General features: G+C 41.8%; 1 protein-coding gene across 4 annotated transcripts in view; it reads right to left on the bottom strand.

Moving 5' to 3' along the window:
* Positions 1–22998, bottom strand: part of NIPBL (NIPBL cohesin loading factor) — a 203689-nt gene that overhangs the window by 113250 nt on the left and 67441 nt on the right. For 3 of the 4 annotated variants that reach the window (XM_040338471.1, XM_040338459.1, XM_040338449.1), the window contains exons 4-10: positions 21654–21784; positions 20198–20300; positions 17863–18014; positions 17601–17761; positions 16344–16437; positions 11338–11949; positions 1385–3763 (exon numbers count right to left, since the gene is read on the bottom strand). In XM_040338471.1, coding sequence (XP_040194405.1) covers positions 1385–3763; positions 11338–11949; positions 16344–16437; positions 17601–17761; positions 17863–18014; positions 20198–20300; positions 21654–21784 — 3632 coding nt within the window. The remainder of the gene's footprint in view (positions 1–1384; positions 3764–11337; positions 11950–16343; positions 16438–17600; positions 17762–17862; positions 18015–20197; positions 20301–21653; positions 21785–22998) is intronic. The other variant, XM_040338472.1, reaches the window with a different exon arrangement.

The raw sequence follows: 22998 nt of genomic DNA, 5'->3' as shown, positions 1-22998 counted from the left end.
ACCACTCTGGATGAAGGCTCACAGGTGGCAGATTTGGACAGCAGCCTTGATAGACTGGGGGGTGGTAGAAGTACTAGCAGATTTAAAGTAGAACTATAGGCAAATCTCGTTCCCCCCCCCCCCATTTTGGATGGAGTATATAACCCATCAGTTTTTTGTCATCCATTTCCAAGACTTCCTTTCACTTCCTGTCCCATAGCCATAGCCCCAGGTCACCAGAACGAATGTCCCCATTGGAATTTTAAGGCTATGTTTTCACTATTGGGACCCCAAAGTCGTGCGGCTGAGTGCAGCTTTGTTCCAACTTTACACTCCCTGGATCAAAGTTGCATCAAAGGTCACATTAAAGTAGTGCAGGAGCCTTTTCAAAGTCCCTGCAACATTAAGTCGCATATTTTGAAACGGGTGCCATTAAAATCAATGGGCTGTGACTTGTAATGCGACTATGTGTCCCAAGTCGCACGACAAGTTGCACTAGCGGAAACGGAGCCTTACCCTCCATTACGTTTTTAGATCAGTTTTAGTCATACTTTAAATACAGTAACACATTAAAGTCAAACTCCGGCTAATATTTTACAAGTAGCTACGACAATTTTCCCTTTTTTTGGGATAAAGGTTTTACATAATTTTAAGCACCTCTGCCAGTCTCCGATGGTCTATCTCATCCCTGTAACTTAAAGAGAGCTATTCTGTTGAAAATGTGAAAATAGAAGAAAGCCAGCCATAAAAAGGACACAAATGCAGCCATCACATCTAAGAACTGGTAAGCTGAAATATAATAGTTGCTTTTGGCTTGAATACTGCTTTAAAAAAAATATATACAATACCAGTTTTACTTGGCAGCCCATAAATATTTTGTTGGCTTACATTAATGCAGTTTGAGTAGGATGAAGATTTTACTGATTCAACAACATAAAAAAATTAAATATGCACCAAATCTCAAAGCAACAGAACCATTGAAACTAAAAGATATACAAACACAAAAGCAGAAGTACAGTATATATTTTTGGTTACTTTATGTGCATGTGAAAGATTGAGCGTCAGCATTTCATACACACTGGATGTTCAGTCTGAACAAATCAAAAGCCAAATACCAGGTCTCAACATCAGCTTGCCTCCAAATATGCACATCTAAATGCAGAAGTGGTACGGACCGTTATTTAAAGCAGAATTTGGGGCAGCATATTTTTTTTATAGCACATATAAAAATAAACACACAACAAAGCCAAGGTTCTTGTACACATGAAAAGTAGAAAAATAATTGTTCTGGGAATGTTTCTCATTTAATTTAATGCAATTTAAGGAGCTCAATGCTTAAGGGCCTGAAAAAAAACAAAAAAAAAAAACGAATGTACCGAAAAATGTAAGACATTTCTTAAATTACCTTTGCTGGATTTCGATGGCTTGTTTTTGTTGGACTTCAAGGAACCCTTGGATTTGTCCTCCCGTTCTTTAATTAGTTTTTGTACCTCATCCAGAGACAGCTTTTGAAGAACCACAACAGGCTTAGCACCTTTATTAATATCTTCCACAAAACCCGCTTTATCCCCCTGGATTTTCTGTTCCCCTTTTAATTCCGATCGCTTGGACTCCTGGGTAACATTACCATCCTTATCCCGTTTGATTTTTGGAATGACAAAGTTTTTCAGGGTACCCTGATTCCCACCCAACAAATAACTTGGGAACCCAGCCTTGTTGTCACCATGGCCCTTATTGCCATCCACCTTACTTTTGTTACCATCGGTCCTTTTCTCATCTTTGCCATCTTTACCAGAGGGCGATTTCAATGCAGGCTTATCAGATTTAGGTTTATTTGTGTCTGGTTTGTTTGTGTCTGGTTTGTTTGTATCTGGTTTGTTTGTATCTGGTTTGTCAGATTTGTCAGATTTAACCCGTGGGCTTCCCGATCTTGACTTCTGCTCTCCAGAAGGAAGTCTGTCCCTTGATTCATCTGAATCATGACGATGCTTTCTTTCACTTTTATCCGTTTTCGAAGGATCCGGTTTAGTCCCATGCTTTGTATCCTGTTCATTTTTGTTGAAAGATCTTAGCGACTCAGGCTTCCTAACTTTTGAAGGATCCCCCTTGTCATCAGATTTTTGCTTTGGATTCTCAGAATCTCGCTTTGAAGACTCGTGGCCTGGCCTTCCGTCTACTCTTGACTTTGTCCCATCAGTGCGACTTTCAGATCTCACCCTGGGAGAATCAGGCTTAGAATCCGTTTTATGCTTGGATGAATCAGGCTTCTTATCGGAAGAGAGCCTGAGGGAGTCTCTCCTGTTGTCATGTTTGTGTTTTGGGGTTTCAGAGCGTCCTTCACTCCGCTGTCTCGTCAAGACATGGCGCTCATCACTTTTTTTGTGACTCTCTTGTCGGCTCTCACTCTTTTGCTTAGGCGTTTCAGGTCGGCCATCGTTCTTTTGCTTAGGTGTTTCAGGCCGACTTTCACTTTTATGTTTTGGAGTCTCTGGGCGCCCATCGCTCTTCTGTTTCGGAGTCTCTGGGTGCCCATCGCTCTTCTGTTTGGGAGTCTCTGGGCGCCCGTCGCTCTTCTGTTTGGGAGTCTCTGGGCGCCCGTCGCTCTTCTGTTTAGGAGTCTCTGGGCGCCCGTCGCTCTTCTGTTTAGGAGTCTCTGGGCGCCCGTCGCTCTTCTGTTTAGGAGTCTCTGGGCGCCCATCGCTCTTCTGTTTAGGAGTCTCTGGGCGCCCATCGCTCTTCTGTTTAGGAGTCTCTGGGCGCCCATCGCTCTTCTGTTTAGGAGTCTCTGGGCGCCCATCGCTCTTCTGTTTAGGAGTCTCTGGGCGCCCATCAGTCTTTTGTTTAGGATTATCTGGGCGCCCATCAGTCTTTTGTTTAGGATTATCTGGGCGCCCATCAGTCTTTCCATCACTTTTCTGTTTAGGTTGTTCAGACTTGCTCTCACTCTTTTGCTTTGCTTGTTCTTGTTTACTCTCACTCTTTTGTCTTGGCGTCTCTGGCTTTCCCTCGGTTTTTTGCTTAGGAGTGTCAGGCTTTCCTTCACTACGCAGCTTTGGAGTACTTGGAGTTGGTTTCTCTTCCGGTTTATTCTCATCTTCAATAGTCTCATTGCAGATTTCATTTTCCTTAACCACCTCCTCCTCCTCCTTCCCCACCCCCTCCTGGTCGCATGGTTTGGATTCTTTAGTGATGTCACCATGGTTTGCCTCTGATTTTACATCCTCACTTACACACTCTGCTGCTTTACTCTCTACTGCTTTACTCTCTACCAGCTCCTCGCTGTTCCGTTTACATATTTCAGGTTTGGCCTCACTTTTGCCGTCTTCACAAATCATAGCCTCCTCTGTGATCTCAGGAGGCTCGGCTTTGATGTCACATGGTTTACTTTCTCCCTGCAATTCCTCCTGCACATTTTCGCTGGAATCCACAGGTGTGCTCTTGATGGGCTTTTCAGTATTCTCAGTTTCAGACTCTGACTTTTTCGGTGTCTCCGGATGGTTTTCCGGGACATTTTTTATAACTCCAGTAGGGTCCTCTGGTACGACAGGAACAAATCCATCATTACATTTTGCTTCTTCGGGCTTCTTTACAAAGTCTGAATCCTGAGTTACATTTGCCTGAGAGTCCCCTCTGCCAGTGTGCAGAAGATCAATGCTAACCATTAAAGCTGGCCGCGACCCATTTCCTGCCACGTTTGCCTCCTGGGAAGCTGGTTTGTTTCCTCCAGTAGCACCTCCAGCTTCTAATGGGTAGGAATCTTGTTTCCTCTTTTTTAAGGGTTTATCTAAAAATGGAAACAGAGAAAATCACATGAGAATGCAGAACTATACGATGGTTATAATGTATTACTAGAACCTGGACATTAACTTTTTTTATGAAAATGTTGACACAGTATACATCATTCATTTATCAAGTCACAAAATATTAGGTCAGGGAGTATAAGGCCCTACATGCAAATAAATGGCTTCTGGCAACACAAGAGGTCAGGTTTCCAATCTGCCAAATCTGTGTCTGGTTTCTATACTCCTGAGTACCTAACCCACAATAACCAAATAGCAAATAAATAAGTCATGAGCTGGGGGGGGGGGGGGGGGGACTTATTCCAATACTATTTTATGGGCAAATAGTTTGGAACATATAAAAAATATTGCATCAGCCAGGCAAATAGCATTTTCTTTAAGAGGGCTTAATAATGGCATCCTACATATTTCTTTCTTGATATCATATAGCCGATTTGATATATTTAACAATAGTAAGGACCAAAAGTAAAATCCAGTGGTCATGAAAGGGTTTGATTGTTTGTCAAATTTAAGATGGCATGCGGATTTTTCTATAATTTTTGCATCGACTTGTTTTGGTCTTTAAAAAACAGACCTGCAAAAAGAAACAAATATTTGACATTTGCATTTCATCCCCTGCTAGCTAGCTTGATTGCTGTTGATAAGCCCTACTTAGCTGGAGACTGAATTGGAGTTTACAACCACATTAATATTTTGAAAATAATAATCACTATATTTAATTACATGATTGAAACGTGCAATATCATATCTGCTGTATAATGCACCCTAGAATTTATAATCTTATTGGGATGCAGTGAAATAAATTTCACTTTCATTGGGACCTTTGGCTTGGATATACTGTAGTTTCAGCTAAACCATGGGTGCCCAACCGATGGCCCACAGGGCCCTCTGATGTGGCCTGCGATCTCTTGCTCTGGTATGGCTGGTCAGCAAGCCCAGATCGCGGGTTGCCGACCCATCATGCCAGACAGTGTTGTAGATTGAGCCTGTGGTAGAGGAAGCAGAGCCGTATAAGCCACTACTTTTTCTACAGTGCCAACTCCTGTCCCAGGCGAAGTGATCCCAAATGCACCATGCCTGGGACAGCAAGACTACAGCTGGCAAAGCCTGCACATCAGAAAGCGGAGGAATAAATGAAAAGTCAGCGTATGTATTCACAGTTTAGCAATGGGCATATTATTAATGTTATTCGTTCTGCAATAGTTATAAGCCTGCTTTTAAACTGATCCACAGGTGCAGCGCAGCGTACCAGCGGATGAGCTGCACTGAGCCATAGATTTCTATTATGCAGGTTTGGTGCACTTTTTGAAAGCACACCAAAACTCCTGAATGCAGTAGTTTTGGTGTGCTTTCAGAGAGTGCATCACACCTGCAAGATAGAACAGAAGTCTACAGCAAAGCGCAGATAACCCGCAGGTGCACTGTATTGCACCCCCCGATTCAGGTAAACCGAAGTGTATCGGTGTGAAAGCAGCCTTATAGGGGGCTCAAGACAGCAAGAGTTTGTTTACAATTGAGGTTTGGAGGGTAGAAAAATCCCATAGTTCATTGTGGCCAGCGGCTGGTTACCAAATCATTTGAGTGGCCCTCGCTCTTCAAAAGGTTGAGCACCCCTGAGATGAACAGTATCAGTAAAGTAAGTGATCAGCCCTAATTAGTAGTACAAAAGAATTTCAGTTGGTAATTTTATTTATAATTCAAAGCTGTTTTAATAAGTCTTGTATGCTTATTCAGTATGCAGACAGTGATTTATAGCAATCCGACTCATTTCTTAACTACTGTAATTACAGTAAGCTGAAATCTGACTAGTGGCTGCTGCCAAAAACCGCTGTGAAAGGAGCAGTGCTGAAGGATTGTAAACGATGTGTGCCCCACTTTTTCAGTGCACACCACAATAGTGAAAGGTGTGAACTGAACTCAGGGCCAAAAGGCAAATTATCTTGTCTGTGCATAAAGCTTAATGTACATGGAAGTTTTACAACCTCCCCTGAACAATTTAAAGTGGTAGTAAAGTCATTACTACCACTTTTACCTACAGGTAAGCCTAGAACAAGGCTTACCTGTAGGTATAAAGAATATCTCCTAAACCTGTACGGTTTAGGAGATATTCCCCTCGCAATGCGCCGCTGATTGCAGCGGCGCATGCGCAGCGGGGATCCTCGGCTAAAGGGCCGGCAGCCGCCGGACCTTGCTGGATTGAAGTCTCCCGCGCGCTTACGCGGGAGTGACAACATCGCCGCTCCATCCAATCACAGCGCTGGAGCGACGATACCCGGAAGACACGCCGACGCAAGATGACATCTCACTCGGCGTGGACCAGGTAAGTTCTCTACACCTCGTTCCGAGGTAAGCATTTCATAATGACCTAGTATGCGGTGCATACCAGCTCATTATGGCTTTTGCCTTTCAGGTGAAAACAAAAAAATCATCGCGGGTATACAACCGCTGTAACTTGACAGATAGTAAACATTTAAAAACATGTTTTGCCTTTTTTAAACAGTCATACATGTAAAATGCCTGTAAACAAAATGTGGCTAAATGAGTTACCACGTTTACAAGCCGTTACAGGCATTTGTCATTTCAAATGCCTCTTAACATCCACCCTAAACTCAATTTTTTTGCTTTCCAAATAAAGCTTCTAAACTCAACTGCCTAGAAATAACGATAAAGGACCCTGTGTACACGTACTGACAAGATGACAGAGGAGAGTTCAGGGGCAGCTGAAAAAAATGCCCAACTGCTCCTAAACGTCCGTTTACCAGCAGCAGTGTACATGAGGCCTTACACAAGGCTTTGCCGCTCAATGTATATGGTGTGAATGGGCCCTTAAATTCCTGTGCTAAATAAGCCTGTAAGCTTCTTTTTATTTTGTGTCAACCACAAATTCTGCAAGAATATTGATAATAAATGCAGCCAATCTCACACATCTCCATATATACAGAAATTATTATGGTATAAAACAGGAAGGGGCAACCAGGGTCACATGTGAAATGCTGGGGCAACCCAAAAATGGAAAGGCTCTACTCTTTCTGGGATATAGGTACACAGCCAAACTACAAAAGCAGGGCAAATAAAAGCCTAATACAAGCCAACAACTGCAGCATCCCCTGCAAATTGCTGTTTGCTGAAAATCCAACTGGTCACTTATATAGGTGCAATCTGTCAAACTCACTACTGTAATCATAAGGTTAGAGGAAGGAAAAAAAAAGTAAAGAAATACTTTTGAAACATTCATTTTAGTATCTTTAAATTAGCGAGCATTAAAAATATGCTGCCTAGTTATTATTTTGGGTATCATTTTTTGCTTATTCACAAGTGCACGCAATTCTGTGTCTAGATTATTTACTAAATAGAAAGTCTTTTGGAAAGCATGGAGTTTAAATTATTATTAAAGTGGTGGTCAACCTTCTTAAAGGGATTGTAAAGGTTCAGCTATTTTTATTTTTTAAACAAACATGTCATACTTGCCTCCACTGTGCAGTTCTTTTTGTACAGAGTGTCCCCCGATCGTCATCTCCTGGGGTCCCATGGCATCTCCCCCAGCTGCTCCCCTCAAGAGCTAACCCCCTCTGGGAAGCTCTCTCCCGAGGGGGTTAGCTTGCGGTGTGCGCTCCTGTGCCATACAATCGGCGTCCATAGCCGTCAATTGTATGACTCAGCCCCGCCCCTGGCGGCCACGTCATTGGATTTGATTGACAGCAGGGGGAACCCATGGCTGCGCCGCTATCAATCTATCCAATGAAGAGCCGAAAAGACCTGGGGGAAGAAACGCAGGATTGCACCTACAGTGATTCGGGGCTCAGGTGGGTAAACTGGGGCTCAAGGGGGCCGGAGAGTGCAAGGTGTTTTTTCACCTTAATGCATCCTATCATATCCAAACACAAAGCTTTACAACCACTTTAATATAGGGGGGCCTCAAGTGTGGCCACTGGCAAAGGGCCACAAATAAAACTTAGGCCCCTTTCACATGGGGCAGACTCCACCTGATCATCAGGGAATCTATCTGCTAATCCCCGCTGAGCTGGCGGATGGCTTGCTCGTGTCCACTGCGCTTATGCAGAGCAGACACAACTTGCTGTCCTCTATTGGGGGGTCTGAGGTAAATAGACCGCCTATTTGGTTACATGCGATTGTCGTCTGATCCCTCATCCATCTGTTTTTAGCAGACAGGATCAGATCAGATGTCGGCATTGTCCATTGACACCCACCGCTCCATAGAGTGCAACGGATGGTCCGATCAGATGGGCCTAAAAAAACGGACAGGCGGACCAGATCAGTCTGCCCATGTGAAAGGGGCCTTAGTGAATGGTATGCTACAAAAAGTTGTTAGACACTGCAGACATGCAACTGGAGATAGTGAAGGACCTTGAGCATGCTAGAAGAGATGGCCAGAGACTAAAACATCCTGTGGGAGTTGTTGGGAGGCTGGAGATATTTCAGAAGTCACAAACTGGAGACACATTACATTAGACTGCTAGAGATTCACTGCTATTACAGCCTTCTTACAATTCAGTAAATTCCCCGGTGGGGGGCGGTGATCCTAGCCCGGCAGGCGGGATTGCCGCATCAACACTTTCTGTATTGATGGGGAAATCAAGCAAATTTTTTTCCTGCAACCTATGGTTGCTTCGTGTATGGCCGGCCTTACTCAACATTCAAAATGCAAAAGTATTGTAGGATGCATCAAATGAAAGGTACCACGCCACCCACTGTGTTTCTAAAGGACCTCTGCTTTCGAAAAAAACATACAGTTGGGGTAAAGGCTGGTCCATAAACAGTTTTAACATGCATGCTGGGAAAAGGAATAAGGTTGGCAGCAAAAGGGTTAAAAAGTCAAAACCAAGCTTAAAGACCCCTTTCCCCATCCGTTGAGGGATGAAAAAGGGACATCAATGCATCCCTATGGAAAAACAGGTGATAATATCCATTTACACCCACATACGTTTTTTTAAAAACGTATCAAAGCCCCATTTTTGTTCCGTAAAAAAAAAAAAACACAGAACGTATGAAAAACTGATGTAAAAGGGACAAATTATCCATTTTCGCATCCATTATTGTATTGGTATTGGATGTAAAAAGCAAGACTGAACTAATGAAATGATGTGTGAAAAGGGGCCAAAGGCATTCTGTCACAAAGAATGCAAGTAGGCTCTGAAAGAAGCAAACATCAGGCAACCAAGTCAGGAAATAAATGCTTTCGAAGGCTTCATCTAGATTTTATTGTACCAATTCCCTTTAATAAGATTTACTCCACCAATGTAGCCCTGGAGATATTAACTTGGACCCCTTTCACACCGAGGCGTTTTTCAGGTACTTTTGGACTAAAAAAAAGCAACTGTAAAGTGCCTGAAAAACGTCTCCCCTGTCTCAGTGTGAAAGTCCGAGGGCTACACAGGGGCAACACGACTCTGGCCGCTACTTTGAAAGTCGACCTGGACACAACCTGAGCACGCACCACAGCGCGACTTGGGGTGAGTTACAAGGCAACTTTAAGTCGCCTCCAGGACAAGCAACTTTCCAGTGGCCAATCGAACAATCAGCTCTGTGGGAGGGAGGAGTTTGCCTGAGAAAACAATTTTCTCTTCCTGTATTGTTGCTTCGGTTAAGACACTGATCCGACTTTGGAGACGACTTGCATTGAAATCAATGGGTACAAGTCGCCTAGAAGTCGGATTGAAGTTGTACAGGAACCTTTTCTGAAGTCGGAGTGACGGCTCCATTCACTTCCATTGATTTTCTCAACAGCGCGACTTAGAGCGACTTCAAGTCGGATCCCAAGTCGCCCCTGTGTGAACCGGCTCTGAAGCGATGTGCTGGCAGGACGTTAAAAAAACTCCTGCAAGCAGCATCTTTGGAGCTGTGTAAACACTGCACCTCCGCCGCTCCTGCCCATTGAACTGAATGGGCAGCGACACCGAACTGCCAGAAAAGTGCTGCTGTATCGCTGCTTGCGGGCAATCTTAACCCTAAAAACAGTGGCGCTTTAGCGCCAAAGCCCAAGTGTCAAAGTGGCCTAAATATTGTAAACCAAAAATTTCTAGGCACTGTAGCAAACTAATATTACTCTGGAGGTTAACTTTAGGACCCATTCACACCTATTCATTTTAAATCTCACATTTTATGTACACTTTCAGGGTGTGCTTTCTAATGTGCCAAGCTGTGTTGCACAACATAAATTTAGACGCAACTGGCACTTGACTGAAAGAGGCCATTGGCTGCCCATAAGCATTAGGAGGTAGGTTAACCGCTTGCTGTCTGCCCTATAGCAGTTTCATTGCTACAAGGTGGCGGCTCAGTGCAGGATCACTATATATATATATATATATATATATATATATATATATATATATATATATATATATATATATATATATATATAAATAAATAAATATATAAATAAATAAATATATAAATAAATAAATATATATAAATAAATAAATATATATAAATAAATAAATATATATATAAATATATATATATAAATAAATATATATAAATAAATATATATAAATAAATATATATAAATAAATATATATAAATAAATATATATAAATAAATATATATACACACACACACACACACACACACACACACACACACACATAAAATGTATATTAAAAAAAAAATCCTGCACTGGGGGAGGCGGGCCACTGCTGCAGTGAATTTTACCAAAAATATGTAACATAATACAGCTTTGGCCTAAATGTATGAAGAAATTTGATTTAAATATTTTTTTTATTAGAGGAGTTTTACAGCAGAACGTAAAACCATTTCGTGTTTTTTTTTATTTTTTTTCAAAATTGGCAGTCTTTGTTTATAGCGCAAAAAAAAAAAAACTTAGTGGTGATCAAATCCCACCAAAAGAAAGCTCTATTTTATTTGGGTACAGCCTTGCATGGTCGCACAATTGTCAGTTAAAATAACGCAGTTAAGAAACACCAAAAAATGGTTTGGCCCTAAAGGGGGGGGGGGGTAAACCTTCCAGATGTCAAGTGGTTAACTATACATGGATGATTTGCCACATCTAGAGCAGCAGAGCTCTACATAAATGCACATGTTCAGCTCTGCCACCCTGGCAAATTTATGTTTATGGAGAAAAGGGGGGAGGCACGCAGAGCAGAGAGATGCAGCCAGCAATGTTTATCCCAGAAGGGTGTAAAGATGGGAAATATTTTCCTGTCTGAATCACCAATTTTCTACCTCAGCAGAGCTGTTATTTGTAAACTCTGAAAACCCCCCAGATCAGGCAATTATCATATTGTGATTATAGGCTGGCTAATATAGTCTAGGAATGCTCTGGTTAGTCAAAGAAAGGGCATGGGGGTTTATAGCTCTGCAAAGTCTTCACAAAAGGCGCACGGACAGGAGATAAAAATTCAACTACATGCACTATTTGTTATCAGTTGGTGGCATAACCATCCTATGCTATTTATGATTATTAAACACACTAACATTAGGACTTGGAAACAAGGGATTTCTCATGCTAGTGATTAAAAAAAAAATCTCAAGTAGGGAATCTTCAGCTGTAGAAACATAATAGAAAATAACCCCACACTACCTTTATCCTGAACTTCTTTAGAAAAGCGCTCCCTCTCAATAGCAGATTCCCGTTCTATCCTTTCTATCTCCGCCAGAGCATCCAGTTCCACTTCGTCGTATGGCGTTATGTTTCCTGTTGGTTGAGTTTGTGACTGAGCCACGGGAGGTTGAGACGGTTTTGCAGACATGTTGGGCTGTAGGACGGGCACTTGTTGTACTTGCAGGAACTCAGTCTGCTCTTGAAAACAAGCAGCAGCATTCAAAGGGCGACTTATGTCCTGTGGAGTGACTGGAGTTTTTGATGGGTGCCCAGGGTACTGATCATTGAATGAGGGGTCACTTTCACTGACATTACTGTTCTCCATGCCAGGAAGCATGTCTCCTTGCTGGTCCATTTCATTAGATCTCACACGAGACAGTCTTAAAGTAAGCTTGGTGGAGTCTTTAGAAGGAGAGCTAATAATATCATACATAGCTGACTTTTCACTTGCTTCCTTCTCATCTTTACTCATCTTTAACTTTTTCTGTCTTTTCAACTTTCTGTCGGGTGAGTCCAGCAGTATGTCAGGAGGAGCGTCTCGTGGGGAGGCATAGGGAGGAGGCTGGGATTGAAGAATTAATGGCCGTGATCCTACAGAAAGGAGAACAGGTATAAGAACAGATTTTTTTTTTTCTTTGTGAAGGCAGTTTTATTTTAAAACTGATCTAAAAACTTAAAGTATAATGAATGGCAAAACATTTTTTTTTTGTTTTGAATAGAGGGGAGAGGGATTAGAATGATTGTCAGTTTTTTGTGCTGTCTGTGCCCCCGTTAAGGAGATTCACCCTCTCTATTTGTCGTGTGCACCATTATCATTAAAAGTGAAAGTAAAAGAAAATCCCAAATTTTGGGTTTTCCCCAGAAAAGTAATAGAGTATAAATCTTCCAATGGGGACACTAGTTTCTGGTGACCTGGGGGTCCCAAGGTTAGTCCCCTAATTTGCAGGGATTTCCTCTTACTTCCTGTTTGGCTATGGGACAGGAAGTGAAGGAAAATATCTGCAATGGGATAAAATCAGATGGGATGTAACCCTCTTACTCTATCCAAAATGAAGGAAAAAAATCTCTACTTTAAAGCCAAGCTTTGGCCAGGTTATGAACATTTATATATTTAGAACTACATTTTGGTATCTTTGAAAACTCCAAACCTGTCTTGCCATTTTTCTGAAAGGGAAATAAACTTGAATTAAAGTGCAATTTAAACGCATTTAATGAACTTAAAGCGGAAGTAAACCCATCCATAAAAACAGTTTCATTTACGGCACATGCCAGAAATGGAACACTCCCATTGGTTGTGCTCTCAACCAAACTGTCAAACCATCCAATGGCTGGTGTCATAACTGATCACATGTGCAGCACATAGCAGTTGTAGATTAAACAGAGGCAAAGATGGCAGCTTCCTTGGCTGAAAACGATAGGGGGGTTTACTTACACTTTAAGTGGATGCATATATGTGCGTATCCCTTACCCAATGAAAGTGCTACAGCTTTCATTTTCACTGTGCATGACAATCCCTGATCAGGCAAAGGGGTGGGGGAATGTCCTGCCTTATTACCAGACTGTGGAAATGTATTTGTGTCAGAATTCCTTTACCCGAATGATCTTTAATTCTGCATAAGCTCCTACATGAAAAACTATGCAATTTTTTTTTAAATTAGGATGTCATGTTCTTTGCAAGTTTCCAGAGTAATGAATGTTTCATAGGAATTGAAAGGTTGGAGAAGTCCAACAGAAAGAACGCAGTAGCCCTACAAAGAGCTAGCGATTGATCAAAATCCACCCAAATTGGAAATGTCAGCTTTGGGTAGTTTTTGGTTCGCTAACCAAAAGTACCTTGTATATATAAAAAATGTCCTGCTATTTGTCTGTACATAGGGCATGCATTCATACCACTGACTGGGATGTCTTTTGTAGTCCTGATGAGTGTATCTATGCTTGGCATGCCACCGTGCTCACTCACAACCCCTTGTTACAGCACTGCAAAAAGCCAAATAGAAGCAAGTGTCATTTTGACACGCCTCTCGCAACAACCTATCCTTTTTATCAACAAAGAGGAGGAATTCGAACACTGCCAATTCTATAAATACAAGCCTCTGCAGGTACACAGGAAAAAAAAAAAAAAAAAAGACAATATTTACCCATTGCCTGACGAGTCACAGTTTGCTTACAAAGCTCAATATTACAACTGCTCTTATTATGCCCTTTGGCAAGATGTGAATCAGCCTTTAGACATTAGTGTTGAATGGTAGGCCTGTTTACTTATTTTGTGAACTTTAACAGCTTCCCATTTACTGTACATATATAGGCGTCCTCAGACAGGAGCGGTGATATCAGGACCATGGCTGCAGCCATGGTCCCGATATTCTTTTTAGCCGGTGATTCTCTACAAAGTAAAAAGTTATGCGATTATACAGCCCCCTTCCGCCACCTTTCCTGGTCTTTCTTGACCCTGCAGGGAGCCTGGGGCTGATGCGACCTGCCGCATCGGATGCACAAGAGTGGGAGGAATTTCCATCGTTCCTCCCCGTGACGTCAGAACAATGCGACAATGTCACTTCTGGTTTGTTTACAAGGAGTTACTGGCTTGTAAAGCTGTCAAAGAGGATCTGTCTCAGCCCAGGCTATCACATGGGATATTGTTAATCCCTTGTGATAGCAGTAAAGTTCAATGAAAAAACAAAACACACAATGTAAAACAATAAAATTAATTAGGGGAGACCTGTTGCACATGTGAGCACAAAGGGTCCTGCATGCACATGTAAGTGGTGACCACAACACACATGAAATATCGCCGTGAACATCAGAGTGCGACCAATAATTCTAGTGCCAGACCTCCTGTGTAACTCTAAACTGGCAACCTGTAAAAGCTTTGGAAGTGTCGCCTATGGACAATTTAAATGTACCGTAGTTTGTCACCATCCCAAGGACGTGCGTAATGTTAAAGTGTGACATGTTAGGCATTTATTTACTTGGCGCCACATCATCTTTTTATTTTACAAAAAAAAAAATGGGCGTTATATTGTGTTTGTGTGCACTTAAATTCACTAAAGTGCATTTTTTCCTGAAAATTTGTGTTTGTTATAACAAATATTGTTTGACATAAAAAGAATTGCAACATCCAACACTTTTTTCTACAGGGACTCTGCTTTCAGAAATAGATATATTGTTTGGGGCTTTTTAAGTAACTTTGTATGCAAAAAAAAATTGCAGATTTTTATGTGCGAGAGAAATTTCAGAATTGTCCCAGATGACAGGTGGTTAATATAGCTACCATAAAAATTTTGAAAGGGGTTGATAAAAATTATTCCTGCTACATAAAATATATATATATAAAAAAGTAAACACACCGAAAGAGTAATCTGAAAAAAAAAAAAATGGGTAATTTGTTCAAGGGGAGTATTTTTATTTGGTTGGAAGAATTAGCTAAGTTTTTGTTTTTTTACTGTTTCAATAAAAATAAAATTTAAAAAAAAAAGGCAACAGATACCCATTTAATTATTCTGCTGATAGAAAGCCCCATTTGTCTTGAAAAAAACTATTCTAATTCTTATAGAATTTAAACCTTTTTAATGGTTAGCCTGAAGCATCACTTAAAAGGCAAACATTGCTGTGGTGCTGATGGGGTTAAAGTCCACCAATACATTTTTGCCATGTAAGAGGGAACTGGAGCACAGCAGAAAAGAAAGCCCACTCAAACACTGAAGATGTAAAATAACCCATACAGAGTATGCAATGACTGCAATCTAACCAAAGCCAAAAATAACATCGTTCTAAGCAACCATTTCCTACCAGGGATGAGCTCAGGCGTTTTCCAGTTCTGGCTCAAACTCACCTGAGCTATCCTATTAGTAAGTTACCAGTGCATACCACCAATCATTCAGGCCAGGTTCACACCTATGCGAATTGAGTGCGGCTTAAACCGCATCTAATTCGCAGGACATTTCAAAATACATTGTTTTCAATTAGGCTGGTTCACATATGTGCGATGCATCCGCACTGCGCATTGCCTCCAAACCGTGTGCGGTTTTTATGTCTTGCGGTGCGGCTCAGGTGCGAATTCAGTCCCATTATCTTCTATGGGTACGCAGCTGAATTCGCAGATGTGTTCATTTCTCTTCAGTATTTGTCTCATTCAGCTCAATACACTTCCCCCCTCCCCCCCCCCCCCCCTCTCCCAGGTCTCCAAATTCGCACCTGATCCCGCAGCTAAAACGCAGTTGATCTGCAGAACACCTTATAGAGAAATTCGCAAAGACAACGGAGCTCCAAAACGCAACGCACTAGTGTGATTCAGGCCTCAAGCTTTAGTAAACGTAAAATTTCATGTCCCTGATGTGTGGCTGCTATACCATGTACTTGTATGAAGAGTATCCTGTTCTTTGTATTGCTTCCTTTGTGTGGAATCCCTGGTGTTCCTGCCAGTCCCTCTGCTTTCTTATTACAAACTGACCACACTAAACAGAACACCACACCATGGTCAGCTCTCTAGCTATGCTGGGAGCTCAGTCTGCGCTCCTCCAATGCCCAGTCATGTCATGACAACTCCCCCTGAAAGGCCTTTCACTGGGAAGATTGGTCTGCTGCTGCTGCTTCTTCCCCAGCTCTTATGCAGCTGAGAACTGAGGGAATGTGATCACTTAATTGATTTATAGTATTTATATAATTTTTTTAATCTATACACAAATGTTTTACCTTTTTCCATTTTAAACTGAATGGCTCGATAATCACTTTAAACCAAGGCATTCTCCGCCCAGCAAATGCACATATATATGCCCTGGAACACATGTGCAGCTGCAGGGCGGGGAATGCCTCGGCCGCTTATAATTGGCGAGGTGCAGTGACAGCTTTCTGGCAGGATAGCACAGGTGGGTTTGGACTAAGATCCAAACATGACTAAGCTCATTCCCATTCCCTGACATGTCAAGAAAAATGTATACCAAATATTATACTAAGAAGAGCAAAATATATTTAGTAAAATAGCATACCTTTTGGAGTCCCATCACTACCGGCAGGAGAACATACTGACTGTGGGGATCGTAGGGAAAAAGAGGCAGCATTTCTTATTGAAGAATCACTATCCTGTAATCACATAAAAACATGCATGAGCAAAAATACATAGCTCACCATTAAACATTTTTAATTGTAATGCTTTTTTGTGTTATCTTGAATCTGCTTGGGCTACAGTAGTGCCTAAACCTCACAATCTTCTACCTTCATAAATATATCTAGAAATCTCTGCATAGATTTTAACTCCAGGTTCTAATGGAACAACAAATAGAAAAAGTATTGATGGAAGTGCAAAACCTCACACACACGTACGTACATAAGAATCACGCCCAACAAGTGTTTCATTTTAGTAGGCAAAGAATAGTTCAGAGTTTTTTTCTTAATGTATGCTCTGCATTCAGGTAATTGAAACCCCACTACAAGCCCTAACCCCCATAGACTCCTGCTGATGTCAAACTCCGGTGAGAAGGAAGCAAGGCTTTCCAGCACTGTGGGGTCGTTTACTAAAATTGAAAAGTGCAGAATCTGGTGCAGCTCTGCATAGAAACCAATCAGCTTCCAGGTTTCATTTGTTAAAGCTTAATTGAACAAGTTAAATTTTGAAGAGGATTGGGTAAAATGTATAGCTGCACCAAATGTTGCACCCTCCAGTATTAGTAAATCAACCCCTGGCAAACAGCAGTCCCCCATGCTCCAGCAGTGGACTGTTCCTGGAGTCCTCACATCCAGAGCCTGCCTTGGGCTTAATGACATAAGGAACAGTCCGCCGCTCAAGATAACTAATACAAGGGGGTGCAGGGGCTGCAGTGACCAGTGCTGTGCGAAGTGGATCGGAGGATCAGGTAAAGAATATCTCCCTTCATCTTTCCTGTAGAAAAAAAAAAACACATTCAACCCTTGCACTGTGGGCACAGCCCAACTGCAAAAAACAAAACTTTTTTTGGCAATACCTTTGTCACAAGTGTGGCAGGCAGTTCACGTCTACACTGGGATCTATCAAATTGTCTTTAAAAGCTGACATTTTCTCTAAAGGCTGCAAGTCACACAAACATTTCACAATAACAAATAAGGCATACAGGAAACAAACCTTTTCTCATGGAGAGAAAGTAACAGAATCAGGGTTTCTTGACATGCATGCCATGTACCAAGCCATGATGAAGCATTTGTATGCTTTAAAATAAAGATAGTGTCTGTTGAAAGCTACATTTTAATAGTAAACTGTCACAAAAGCATACCTCACTGCCCAGTCTATGTACCATCTGCAGATAGTCCTCACTGGTGCTGTGCCTGGAGTTATCTGCATGGTGGTTTGCAGAGTTGCCCGATAACTGACCAGAGACTTTGTTTTCATGTAGGTTTCTCAGCCCTCCCGCCACGATAGGACTGGACACAGAAGCTGCAAAAAGGAAAAGTTGTAAGGCTCATAGAGTCACAAAGTGTTCATCTTTACAGCTGTAACCAAAGTACAACTGAACTGAAAGCATGACCCTTATATACCTTGCTGCATTTGCTGATGTTGTGTGTAGCTTCCAGGATGGGCATAGGGCATATAGCCTGCAGGACTTTGAGGAGCATACGGGCTAGGAACAGGGCTGTTTTGCTGGCCGATAAACCGATTTGTTGAACTGGTCTGAGGTGGTACAAATCGACTGCAAGGGTAAAACAAAAAGATTTAGGTATATGCAGAAACCCAAACATCTGTTTAGGCATCTTTACCGCTGTTCACTTTTTGGAAATTAAGCAAAAAACACATACATACAGTATATAAACATAGTACAGTTTTTATTTTGCATGTGCAGAATACAAGTGTTTATGAAACCTAGTAAAAATGTACAGACACAATCGGTTCACTTTCAGATTTCTGAATTACAACTATAAATTTTCATCCCCAACTGACAATACATATTTATTGGTAAACTGTGCTGATCCCACAGATGAGAATAAATATCTAACTGGTATGTGGCCAGCTATAAAGGGAAACTGATTTGAACTAAAATGTGTTTTAATATGTTCTAGAATGCGTTACCCCAACATTTAATATTTCTTATATATGCCTGCTGTACCATGTACTTGTATGAAAAATGATCCTATTCTTTTTGTATTGCTTCCATTGTGTGAAATCCCTGGTGTTCCTGTCAGACCCTCTGCTTTCATTAATAAAAACTAACCACACTAAGCAGAACCCCACACAATGTGGCCCTTGCACCTCTCCTGCAGCTGCAGGAGAGCTCCAACCCTCCTCTGGTCCTACTCCAGACCCTTACTTTCTGCTTTCAAGTAATGCATCCAGCTTCTTCCCAGAAGCAGCATAAGGAAAGGGGGATGCACTGTGATGTAATGGAGAGTGGGGGACTCAACTTCTGATGGTGGGGGGGCTCTTGACATTTAATGTAAAGGGGAGGGGATGTGCTGGACATCTAATCTTACAGATATAACCGGCCCTTTTGAGGGCAATCATAATGCTGATGCGGCCCACAATGAAATTGAGTTTGACACCCCTGATCTAGCCCATGGGTCTCCAACCTATGGCCCTCCAGTTGTTCAGAAACTACAATTCCCACCATGCCTAGTCATGTCTGTATATGTCAGAATTTTACAATGCCTCATGGGAAGTGTAGTTCCGCAACAGCTAGGACGGACGTAGTTTGGAGATCCCTGCAGTCTAGCCAATCCGCTATAGGGGGGGGGGGGGGAGAGAGTGACCTGTGAACTGGGAGGGAAGAGAGTGATCTGTGAACTGGAAGGGAAGAGAGTGATCTGTGAACTGCGAGACATCCGTACACATCCAAAGAGGAGTCGAAGTACCCCAGGATACATATTAAGGGAACAACACTGAGTGAGGACACCATTACAATAGTGAGAGTTGAAATAGGCAATATCATCTGAGCTTGGGGCAACACCACAGAAGAGGCATCAGGTTCCCTTGGGGTCGGTTGCACTTACAACAGGAATCTTGGTGCAAACTTGTGCTGTTAAGAAAATTTGGGGGGCGATATGCTCTATGCATAATAAATAATTGTGTGACCATGTGAGAGGAGAGGAGCGAGACATTAGTGACTGCTTATACACATTATATGACAGTCGGACTATAAAAATACATTGTCTACAGGTACCAGAAGACAGTCATTGACAGAGCAGACCGACAGGTTGTAAAACCTTACTTTGATTTTTTCCGATAAGTCAGGGTGTGTGTGGGGGTGTGAGAGGGTGTGTGTGTGTGTGTGGGGGTGTGAGAGGGTGTGTGTGTGTGTGTGTGGGGGGGGGGGGGGGGGGGGGGTAAACAGGTTTACAGACTTTCATATGTAAAAAATTAATAAAATGAAAAGATCCTTAAATTTTGGCTATACAGTATATAATTTTTACAGTACATTGCATTTCGTCATGCTTTAAACATGATAAACTATATTTAAGTAGCAATTATGGGCAGCACAGTGGCTGTGGTTAGCACTTCAGATTAGCAGCACTAGGGTCGGTGGTTCAAATCCCAACCACGACACTAACTGCCTGGAGTTTGCATCTTCTCCTTGCACCTGTGTGGGTTTCCTCCCCACTCCAAAGACACGCTGTTAGGTAAATTGGATCCAATCTAAATTGGCCCGACTACAAGTATGAATGAGTTAGGGACCTTAGATTTTAAGTCCCTTGAGGGCAGGGACTGATGTGAAGTGTTGATAGCACTATACAAGTACCTATAAAAAATAAATGATATGCCCAACTATGGCATATAAGAACTATGCTGAAACAGAGACGGGCTCAGAGATCACAGTGTGAAGAAGGCTCATAAGCACCTTGGTTTAAACACAAACCACAGAAATTCAAAGCTTTGCTTTACCTGGAAGGGCTATGAGAGATAGTGGTTGGTTGATAATTAGTAGATGCTGGGCTGCCATGCATGGAATTCTGGGGAAGCTTATACTGCTGAGGCATCATCATCCCTAAGGAAAAAACAGATAACCGCTATTAGCTTGGAAAAGAACTGAACAGAAAAATAAGATTAAAAAAATAACCGAGAAAACCAAACATATCATAACCCAACTCCAGAAGGGAGGGAAAAAAAAAAAAAAAACAGCTTAATTTTTCTTTCAATATTGTATAGAGGAAAAGGCTTAGAGGGTAGGAATTTATCAAAACCAGAGCACACCGAATCCGGAGAAGCTGTGCCTTCTGCTTGTTCAATTAAAGCGATTGTAAAAAGTTTGAAATTTTTATTTTTTTAAATAATGTCATCCTTACACGCTATGTGCAATAATTTTGTATATGTTGGCCCTGAACCCCCTCTTCTTGGATCCCCTGTGGCGCAGGCGTCTCCTCCTTTGCGTCTTTTGCGTATTTTTTTTAAAAACTGTAATTTTCGGGTTCAGTTTTCAGTCATCTGTGCATCTTGCATTTTCAGTTTTGGCACCAAAATTTCCATTCGGTGCACCTCTAAAACATGCCATTTATATACCTGCACCACCCCCAAAAACATTTTAAGGAAATTGGAGTTATTTCCGTACAGAAGTTAGCCATATGTCAATTACAGAATAGAGAGTAAAAAGTCCTATCTGTAAGTACAATAGTGATATATAGTATTCAGTATACAATTTACAAAAAAAATCTACGGCTTATGGTAAAGAGGTAATTACCAATTATTACAAACATAGTAGAACAAGTAACATTTATCGCGTAATCCAGCATCCAACGTATGTGTTGTAAGGCAACATAACATGAGGGAGGGAATAGCGGGTGAAAAGGAATGGGGAATCAAGGGGAGAGGGGGCACCATATTTAAAGCTCCTGGATAATAGGGGTGATGAGCAATGACGGATTAGATAGAGCATGTTAAAAGTTTAGTGAGGGGTAGAAAATGAACACAGTGGCCAATGTGGTTCTTCCCAATAGGGTACTCCAGAAGGGAGAATGGTTTCTGCCATGTAGGGGGGGGTTGGGAGTAGGGGGAGGGTGGGAGGAGAGATGCATGGGGGGTGTGGTAAGAGCAGGGAAGGGGGGACTCACCAGGAGGTCCCTCCGGCAGGTTATTTTGACAAGGTGTTCAATTACCTGCAAATCCTGACAGAAAAACTCCCAGAGACAGCATCATCCCATCCTGCCTTGCTGCTAGAACATTGCTATAAGACTCTCGGCTGTTACTGTTCACTTCTAGCATCACTGGAGTGCCCTTTTACAGGGGGCAGTATTCAACTTTGGTCAAAGCTGCACCGTTTGTTTTTATCTACAGACACCACTCATCACTGCGGAGTTGCTACCAAAACAGGAAGCCACGAGCCTTCTAGCTGATTGTTTCTTACCACTCTGCACTGCATATCTGTTCTGCATACTTTTCTCCCTGAAGACATTGGGATTTCTGGCCAGGGTGGCCTGCAACAGGACTGGTATATCTCCTTCGGGGTCATCGCTGCCCAGGTTATCTTTCAGCTCTCTGTGAATGATGCAAAGAAAATAAATAAGTAAAATGCACACAAGGTACAGATGAGAACATCTAGCAACCACCCATCTAATATCTCTATCTATACATCTTTCATTGCAATAGCCTTAAAGGACATAATACAAACTGTCCAAGAAAACAAAGCATTAAAATCCATACGATGCCACGGTGGTTTCCATAGTAACTATATATACATACACACAGCCTTTCACAAAGCCTTTTGTGTGGATTTTCTTTTAATTCCATTTTTCAATATTGCTTTTGAACATGTGTATAGCACAGAATTACTGCTCAGATCTAACTCGCTACGCACTATGCATTGCCTGTACGTCCCAAAAAGAAGAGACAAAGGGGTTACAAGTGCACTTGAAAGTGCGGTCGCTGTGGAGCCAATGGGGACACGCAAAGAAAAAAACAAAAACAAAACATCATTTCTTGCTTGTACACGATTGGATAAAATCAACAGAGCTTTCCCTCAGATCTACAGAGTGTGACTGAGAATGACGCCGACACCAAACAGACTGAGTGGAAGGTGTTATAAAAGTGATATCCCTGCAACTTTTGCCAGTACCAAATCACTTGAAAGTAGCTGCAAAATACTAAAATCCTGTGTCCTATACACTGTATCACAAGGGAAAACAAGTTTACATTTCATATGCACAGTCTATCCATATATGATCTTTATTCCCAGAAATAAGATCATGCAATTTGAACATAAACCAATTGTTCAAATTTCTCCAGTTCCACAAGCAAAAAGTGAAAACGTCTTGGAAGAGTATAGGAAGTCAAACTGCGGCATTCTTCTCTGACAACGTATTATTCAGCCATAATACAGAGCACATCCACACCTAAAAAGTGCTGCCTAACAGCCAGCACAACCGTGCACCAACTATTATCATTAGTCAGCAAAATCTCCTACATGTGCCCCATTGATTTAGTTTCACTTTATCTGTGTATGGGCTTCTATGATTAGCCCCACCCACATCTTGCCCAATAAAAGTGTGTCCCTAAATGGTCATTAAGTGTTTTCACTGAATGGGAGTGTGTCAGTTGCCTGGCAGTTGGCCTCTGGCGTTTCGGAAGTGAAGCCCCTATAACCAGTAAACAAGGTGTTCTCTGGGTAATAAAGGAAATACAAGCACCTAGTGGTATCTTCCCTTTGGTGGAGCTTTAATATTTAAAGCGGGAAATCCGCTTTAAGTGGCGTA

Source organism: Rana temporaria, chromosome 1 (assembly GCF_905171775.1).
Source record: "Rana temporaria chromosome 1, aRanTem1.1, whole genome shotgun sequence".
NCBI classification, from domain to species: domain Eukaryota; kingdom Metazoa; phylum Chordata; class Amphibia; order Anura; family Ranidae; genus Rana; species Rana temporaria.
The sequence above is the reverse complement of the archived record's forward strand: the minus strand, read 5'-3'. Positions and strand labels throughout refer to the sequence as shown.